Genomic DNA, 9,669 nt, shown 5'->3' with positions numbered 1-9,669 from the left:
TTGATATTCGTTTTTCTACGCACCCAAATGTAATTATCCGTGTGTGGTTTATAAAAAAATATAAAATTCTTCCTGATAATTTATTCATTGGATTTTGTTGAAGCCAAAATAGGAGAAAAATATAGATATAAAATGTTCATTTGATGATGTGATAGTCGAAAATTATATTTATTTAATATGCAGTATATTTATATGCTAATTTTTCATATCGCAAAACATGAAACACCCAAATTTGTTTGTAAGTTAAAATTTTATATATTTTTATTTTATATAAAAATAATATGCATATGAGGTTTGAGCAACTATTCACACTATTCGATATTTTCATAGAGAAACCATTTAAAGTATTATACATCAATAGAAAGACCTTAAATTCTTAATTTTGCAACAATTTGCTTCAATACACTACTCTACCCGAATATTTTCACAATTTTCCGGTCTTGAATTTTCCGGTGATAAGTCCAGTGCTAAGGTCTACGTCATTTCACATATTTTGCGCGTTCGTTTCATGCCGGGATTACGTTATCTGATGTGAGTGGTTAATGTTTCTCTGCTATTTTTTGCACTGCATTTAAAATGTATTAAAAAAGGTAACGCCGCCTGCTTTTATGGGGAGCCATCAATCAGGCAGGCGATAACAATCGCTATCAGACCGAGTTGGCAAGGACGGAATTTTCTGATTTATCGCTGGTCTTGATTAAATGTACGCTTTAAATATATGATCAATTAATTTATGTACATACATGTACAAATACGCATACATATTAGACCGATTTTTGCTTATGTTTGATCCACAAAGTTGCAAAAAGTATTTTATTCTATTTTATAATTAATTCTTAGATGTGCCAATGGTAGGCAACACACTATTGAAGTTTTTAATTCACATCTTTAAATAAGTACATAATTAATCAGTTTCCTAAACAAATGAATTCATCAAAACTAATAATGCTGTAAACAAGCTGTCAAATATTTGTAGTTACATTGTGAATAAAAAATCAAATATTAATAGAAACAATAAAAGCATTATAACTACTGCCATCGCTATAGCAATCAAATTTTACAAAATTTTGTAAAACAGATAATACGACGTTATTAAAATTATTTTGAAAAATTTTGGTATCTCGTAGATCCAATGATATACAGTTTTTAAGAACTGATAACACAATGTCAGCCGCAGTCATGGAAAAATATCTCTTCAATTTGAAATTTGCTGTAAAAGAATTGGCGCGGAACTCAAAAAGATGTGAAAAAGAAGAAATCGCGGAAAAAGCAAAAACAAAGAAAGCAATTCAAAAAGGCAATATGGAAGGAGCAAGAATACATGCTGAGAATGCAATTCGTCAAAAAAATCAAGCATTGAATTATCTTCGCATGAGTGCCAGAGTGGATGCCGTTGCTGTTCGAGTCCAAACTGCCTTAACTACTAGAAGGGTTACTCATTCTATGGCTGGTGTTGTAAGAGCTATGGATGCAGCAATGAAGGGTATGAATTTGGAAAAGATCTCTTATCTAATGGATAAATTTGAATCTCAATTCGAAGATTTGGATGTACAAACTAGTTACATGGAAAATGCTATGCATACCACAACAACAACCACGGTTCCTCAAGGTGATGTTGACCAACTTATGCAACAAGTAGCTGATGAGGCAGGCCTTGAACTAAATATGGAACTACCTCAAGGAATAAGCTCAACTGCAATGGGTGCATCCACACAAGCTTCGCAGGAGCAAGAAGAATTGAATCAAAGATTGGCTAAGCTCAGACAAACAAAATAACTAAATATATGAATTTTATAAAATTAAATATGAAATATAAGAGTTATAGCTCACACAAAAATTAAAAATTGTTTTAGTATACCACTTAATTGTTTTACTGGAAATGCTTATCTGAAATATATCATTTGAAATATAGTTATAAGAAACCAAATTCAGTACAAAAAATCTTGCATAAAGAGTCATCAAGAATCATAAGCGTATGATCAAAAAGCGAAGATTAATTATGAACAATTTTAACTTCATTATCAAATATTGTTGTATTGTGGTAGATTTATTAAGAACCACAGATTTGTTAATATTCATCTATCAATAATTGTAGTTTCACCTTCTTATTAATAATGATCAAAATAAAAATGTTAGCAAAAACCATAAATTTCAAACTCAGGTTTGCATAGATTGTATTTTGCGATTTGTCACCTTAATATCAACTTATGAAAGACTATATTAAAAACGACTTTGCTACAAGATTGAAACACGGATCTTAGTGGAGAAACTCATAACGACAAGAAAACATAATATATTTTCGTCTTGAACAAGTTTTCCGATGTTTATGCGGCAATAAATTTATAGAGTGCACGTTTACTCTGTGATACCCTCCACCTGCCCTCCCCAGAACCTCCATTGATCCTCCAGAGATCCTCTGCAATGCATATAATGCACATACGCGCCACTTCAGATCCTAATATGAATTTAATCCTCGCTACTTTCGAAAGCACAAAGCTCCATAAAGCATACACAGTAGCGTAGCTTTGTGAGCTTTCGTATTATTCGATAGAGAAGGATAACTGCCAGACGTTTTTGCATATTGGAAAACCTTTGATGTAAATATTGTATCAATTAATTATTATTTATAAGAAGTTGTGCATAAATTGTAAATATTCTGTCCAATAAAAGCCGATTTAAAATAATTGAATTAAGTTTTGAATAAAATAAATTTTTATCAATGCATCGATGTCCTTGATATTTTCTTCACCAAATACTTTTGTTGACTCAATAATGTCGATGAAAACTTTATTCAAACTATATACGTGTCATATAAATCCCGCACAATTCCTTGTACGAGAATAATCTATCATTATGAATAATGATCCTGCACCGCGAAACATATTGAATTTGCGTTTTGAAACTATTTACGAGCTAGTCGACAAGAAGTCTCCGTGTGATGTATATTTACACATTTTAAAGGGTTTCAGGCACGAAACAAATTTTTTTGTATATTTATTATAGAAAAATATACTGTGTAAAAGAGTGCTCCAAATATATACCCTAATGCTTTATAGTATATAGGTTGCAAATATATATATATATATATATATATATATATATATATATATACTCGTATATATATAATTAATTAATTAACAAGACTCATTATAAATCCTTCGAGAGAAGTCTTCATTAACTACTTATGTCCTTTTATCTAAAAACTATTTTGTATGCAGTTCTTTGGTGTTTAAAGTGCAAAAACAGAAAAAATGACGAAATAAAACAAGTTTCTATTAATTACATTGGAAAATAAGTCACTATATTAGAAAAGGGGTAAAAAAACTAGGATGAGAAAAATACTTGCTGCACGGTAGAAAACTTACCATCGTAGAAAAACTAAATGAACTAAACGGAATAGTACGAGATACACGAGAAATGAAATAAAAGACTTGAGAGCCGAAGCATATTACATTGAAGCATGAAATCAGAAATAAAAAATATAAAATGTAAGAGAATTATTACTGAAAAATGATTGAAGCTCGAATCCACATATATTTGCATGTACATAAATATTAAAATCAGCAAGTACTTATATAGAACATTGAAATCTTTTAATATATTTTAATTAATTAGATTAGATCAGATTTCAATATTCAATTCGATAATGATTATTTCCTACTTTATAACACTAAAATTTAAAACCTCTAAGAAAATATAAATCAATGCGAACAAATCGTAAAATTTTTATTATACCAAAAGACACACACTTTATCACGGAATATAAAATTAACGCCTTGGCGACTTGCTAGGAATAAAAAAGTTTACGTCGATTTTAAGAGAAAGATTTCTTTGTCGATTTTAAGAATATCGGAATTTCAAACAATCACAATTGCACAAAAGGCGAAGTGGCCGAATTGGATATTTACTGGCGTGGAAGAGGACGTGCTTTTTAGATGCATTCTCCTAGTTGCCAACTGACGCCAGTGGCGTCTGGGAAAGATAAATGAAAAACTGGAATTGGAATGGAATATCTGAAACCATAAGTTAGTATCCAAAATTTTTATTAACAAACACACACAGACAGATGTATATATATATATATATATATATATATATATATATATATAAATAAAATACTTTTTTAACAGGTAATCCAGATAATGAAAATTCAAGTGTTTCTAAGAAATATTTTTAATCAATTTCCGTAAGTTTTGAGTCTTAATTTGACTTTTTTTTAGTGTTCAACTCAACAAAAAATGATGAAAATTAATATAAAAAATATTAAATTTATAATAAAATAATAATCAAAAATATTGTGAATAAATATGAATACAGCTAACAAGCTGTACATGTAAAATAGTTTTTCGATTGTGTAACTTTTCGTTTCATTTTATTTTACGATAGTATACCTTCTTATTCAATATTTTATAATATTGTTAATTTCATTTTTTATATAATCTTTTGTACTTTCATCCACTAAAGTAGAGTAAAATTGGGACTCTAAGCGTATTGAAAATATTTTTAGTAACAAAATTTAGTTTTCGTTCCATATCTATTATCAGGAAGTATGCCTGTTTGAAAATGATTTTGTTTTAATCAACATAATTATCAAATTTAACCATTATAATTGTTAATTTATTAAATCTTGCTGCCACTTTCTTTTTAATCTTCTCATAAGAACTTGTTTTAGCAGGTCTTTTATTAGAGTGTTTGGATGGTATTCGCTCCTTTGATGATATTTCGTACTTCTCTCCTTGATAACTTCCTGTACATATTTGATGTTTAGGTCTCGATGAATTGTTTCGTTTGAGACATACCAGGGCGCGCAAAGTCTTAAATCTTAAATTTGAATAAGTGACTTATATGCACAAATAAATATGTAAAATTATATGTTTCGTCAATACGAAGGACATTGGGGCATATATTTATGCAATCTAGCACGTAAGATGTTTCTACACAGTACACGGTTAATTGTAGGTGTTAATTATTATACACGTTATATAAATCTGTTCTAAACATTGTAAGATAGGCGCAAAAACATAAAATTTATCCTTTGCATACACCAATGCTTAGGTGGCGCAAGGTAAAAACACACATGATATATGACATCGCTGCATTCCCATACACTCATAGAAGGTTCTACGTGCTCGTAGCCTGGCTACAGTTTACGAACTACCGACTCCCAGATTCAAGCTACGGGCTACAGATTCCGACTCTTCCGGACTACGTCATGATATCGAACTTACACAGGTGCACTTGTGCACTTTTAGTTTTTTTGTTATTATTCTGTGTACCTGCGGGTCACATCGCTTGCTCGGGCTTGTATCTAAATAACCAGGATCATGAGCTTGTTCTGCGTATTAAGTTTTGTTATTTTATTTATGGTTCGTGGAGTTCCAGGAATAGCACGGATGTTGCATAGAAAATATTTGATTATTTAGTGCTTTAGACGGTATATAGATATTTTGTTTATTTTTATCCTTAATTAAAAAAATTAAAAATATAAGATATTCTGTTATATCGACAAAATCGTTTGCCTAAATATTGTAATTCAAAAAAATACTACAACAAAGTGGCCGTTCAAGTATTACGTAGGCACTATAGGGGGGCGGGAGGGTTGTTGATTTGCTTATTTTGGGTTGACATGGGGGGCAGGGGAGTCTGGATGATGATTACGTCGTAGGTAGTATTTTTATTTTTTTGCATTAATTGCAAAATGTTTACGTAAGCATGGGGGTAGGGGGTGAGAGCTTTGCTTATTTTTGACGACAAGGAGGTTGGGAGGGGGTAAATAATTGTAATAAATCTGCTTACGTAATACTTGAACGATCCCAAAAGTATAAATATTTTTTTCACGTATTGTAAGTATATATTTTTCAAAATACTTTCATTAATGACAATATGGTCATTTATCTCGTAAATGCAATGTTTCGCGATTTAACTTGATTGCTAGTTACACTTTTGTGTCATTTATTTTAAAATAGTATTCTTAAAAAACACCATACTCGTTTTCGAGATCTTACCAGTCGACTTTTTTACCCGTAAACCTCTAGGTTATGCGTATATCTATTGATTCCATTAATTACATAAAATTATTATACTATACATTTTCATTATTTTTGTATATATTTATAAAATTCATAAAATATTAATGTTAATAAAACAAATATATGCATACGTAAAATGCATTTATCATCTAACAAGGAGAACCTCAGGTTTACTCTTCTAGGATTTTGATAAAACTTTGCATGGTGATAGAGTTTATAGACAAACCGAATACCTTAAAATATTATAGGTGCATGAGAAGTGGTTTAATCATGAAAATCAATTGTAGTTAACAATATCAAGTCAAACATGTGCTATAATTATATGCATAAGCAAATATGATAAGAAAAATCTATATAAAAAACTCTAAGAACAAGATTAAATGACTGGTTGTTTATTTCATTGATAAATGATTATATTATATTTCAATAAAATGTGTAATTAAAATTTCAATGAAAAATAAAAATGAATTATATATAATTAAATAATAGCAGTATTGAAAACTCCGGTTCGTATCTGTTTGTAATACTAGATTGCATTTTTTTACCCCAATGTCTCCTCGTACACGTCGTATCAGATTTTAATGAAGGAATCTCTAATTTGTTTCGTTTTAGCTATTTTAATTATACGAGATTTTCTTTGGTAGTGAATCTTGCAAGCGATATCCCATATAAATTCTCGTTTGTCATTATCGTGAAGGGCGGAAAAAAGAAACAAGGCATTGATTGATATTTGACCAAAAAATAAATTTGTAAAAGTTTATATTCTCTGAAAGCAAAACAATAATTTTATATAATTTAAACATTATAAATTCATTTCAGGACAATTATTTGTAATTGATTAATATTTTATTTTACTAATTACTCTTCCAATACGCTGGATTATTAACTCCTCGAAGTAGGAAGTTAATGTGAATGTATGTATGAATGTATGTGTATGTAAGCCAAAATTTGGCATTTCATAGATGTTTCTCAAAACGGCTGCACAGATTTCAAAGATGCAAAGCGATTTGATAAAATTCGAATTTAAAAATTCAAAAACTGTTCAAGAAATACTATTCGGACATATTGCCGATTAGATTTTGATAGATACCGTTTCATCGCAATTAAATGTTGAAGATATTCTTTGGAATTGGAGTTCATGGTATCAAGAAAAAATAATGAAAATTTTAAAAATATTTTAGTCCTAGAATAAGTTCAATTAATTACTTAGGTTTAATATTAGAAATTCATCAAAATTTGAATTAATAGGCAGCGTCAAAATTACAACCTTTATCGTAATAATTTTAAAAATTGCTAAACCACAATTCAATTTTGTGACAATAAAAGTTATTGATATCGTTATGTCTTATACAAAGCGCAACATACGATTAGGTATTCCAATGAAACGACAGGGTGAAAATTACTATTTATATCAATCTACTAAAATAAAGTATATTCAAATCTGACATTCAATATTTTTATTATCAGCTCTCTGACTATATTTTTGCGGATATAATATCATTCAGAATCCACATCTCCTCTCATGTTCGGGGAGAGAAATGATAAAATGTATTTGATGAAAACGCAAAGACGTGACAGGAAACATGCCGAAGGAAATTAGTGGTCGTTCGGCATCATCGAATATAATTCCATATTGGAATATCGGAATCCGCATGTAGATAAGGATACATTTCCTGGTTGTTTAGAGTAATGTCGAATATCAATTGGATGCAGGAATGCGTTGCGGTTGCAATTGTAATATGGGGATACGAATATTAAAACATTTGTATAAAATCATGAATCACACGTAGTGATTTTGTAATTATTAAATTTAGTGCGCAGAATATTTCACTGATTTCATAGTTGATAAACCACATATGTAAAATTTAATCAATTTGCCAGATTATTAAATTGTATACAGGTATTTATTTCGTGGATAATTAAAATTAAATAAACGATGAAAAAGATTAACACAAACAGTAATATATTCAGCAACATGTATAATTTGTGCTAAATATATGTAGTTTTTTTGGTCTTTACTCGTCCAGGTTCAAACTGCTGTTCTGGATAACCTAAAGTCATGCAGCAGCGATGTCCATTTTCTCTTCAAAATATAGATAAAAAATATGTTCCCAATTAAAACCAGCCTATTTCGGGTATTGCGGTGTGAAATTGCAATAGGAAATCTTTGACCATATTAATTCCCATAATTAATTAATTGAATCGAATTGGAGTTTAACTCAGCTAACGAGCCTGCCTTAGGGCAGTACTACCCATTTTTATTATACTATAGCATTGAACAATTTGTAACATTTTTCATTTTTATACCATGTACATTTTGCTTCGTATTCTATCTAATAATTTTAATTTTATGTACATTGTTATATTATTATTGAATTAATCATGTTATTATTACATTACCTACTTAATGAATTTTATTTACTTTTTGTATTTATATTCTTCAGTATTACTAGCACAATTTATCGGTATTCAATTCAAATTTAAAAAAAATTATTTAATCAATTGATAGAATAAAACAACATTACTTGTCTCAGATCATTTTGAAAAGTATAATTAAAAAATGACAAACTATACAATATATAGCATAAAAATAATATTATATATAACATAAAAAATGAAAACTAAACGAATGTTATTAGTAAGCATCCTATAAAACATTACAGTAAATATTTTTTTATTATTATCTTTCGCTTACTGCAAAACTCTATGCTATTACTTTCATAATAAACTTCACTATTAAGCTTTTACTTTTTTCACAAAAGTACGAATATATATGGTAACTAACCTCTTAACTTTTCGTCTCATTTAAAACACCCTCTCTTTTTAAATCTCAAAGACAGACTCTTCACTGCCAACGCTTCTTTATAATTCAAGCAAAAAAATCTGGGGGTTGGTGATAATTACAGACGTTTATATAAAAGAAAATAAAACACGATATACAAAAAATATATTCATCTCATTTTTAATTATGGTGCACTTGGAGAAGGTTAAAGTAATGGGAATTGGTTGGTGAACAAAATGCACTAGAGTTCTTATGAAAATATGTACAAAAATCATATTAATTTTCAACGCGGTATGTGCTATTAGTAGTAGTTTATTCTGATAATTATGAATGTATAGCATTAAGGAAAAAATTAATGATTTTTTAAAAACTATGATTGTTTTTAAGAACACAAAAGATTTTAGGAATAGACTAGAGACAAATAAAGCGACGACGAGATAAACAAAACTATACAGTAATAAATTGATATAGGTTTGTATCAATTGCTCATACACAAAAATTATAAAGCATTAGTATTAAAAGCAAACGCGTGCATGAAGGAATATAAGTCTACCAGACCCTGTCCTATTTTTTCTCTCGTCATCCCTTTTTTATTCATTTAACTTTTTCATGTACTACCTAAAGGTCTCTCTAGTTCCATTTAAAACGTATAAACCTGAAAGCATATAAGACGTTCTCCGAGGAATTCACTAATGGAAACATGCCACTATCTTTATGTATTATGCAACTGCCAAGAATTTGCATATAACTAGAGAGAATTTAAAATTAATTTTGAAATTTATTAGGTTTCATTTTGGGATTCTATAAGGGCAAAATGTTTGTAAACTTATTGTACTAATCTTAACGTATTATGATCGT

At 29.2% G+C, this 9,669-nt stretch overlaps 1 protein-coding gene across 1 annotated transcript; it reads left to right on the top strand.

The window, feature by feature from the left end:
- Positions 1-1,164: 1,164 nt before the first annotated feature.
- LOC113373244 (charged multivesicular body protein 1b-like) lies at positions 1,165-1,776 on the top strand. Its single transcript, XM_026613545.1, has one exon. It carries the CDS (start codon positions 1,165-1,167, stop codon positions 1,774-1,776), a length of 612 nt encoding a protein of 203 aa, XP_026469330.1.
- The last annotated feature ends 7,893 nt before the right edge of the window (positions 1,777-9,669 follow it).

The sequence above is a fragment of the Ctenocephalides felis genome, unplaced genomic scaffold (assembly GCF_003426905.1).
Source record: "Ctenocephalides felis isolate EL2017-DRISC unplaced genomic scaffold, ASM342690v1 CF-g0.4_SCAFFOLD_01604, whole genome shotgun sequence".
NCBI classification, from domain to species: Eukaryota; Metazoa; Arthropoda; class Insecta; order Siphonaptera; family Pulicidae; genus Ctenocephalides; species Ctenocephalides felis.
The sequence above is the reverse complement of the archived record's forward strand: the minus strand, read 5'-3'. Positions and strand labels throughout refer to the sequence as shown.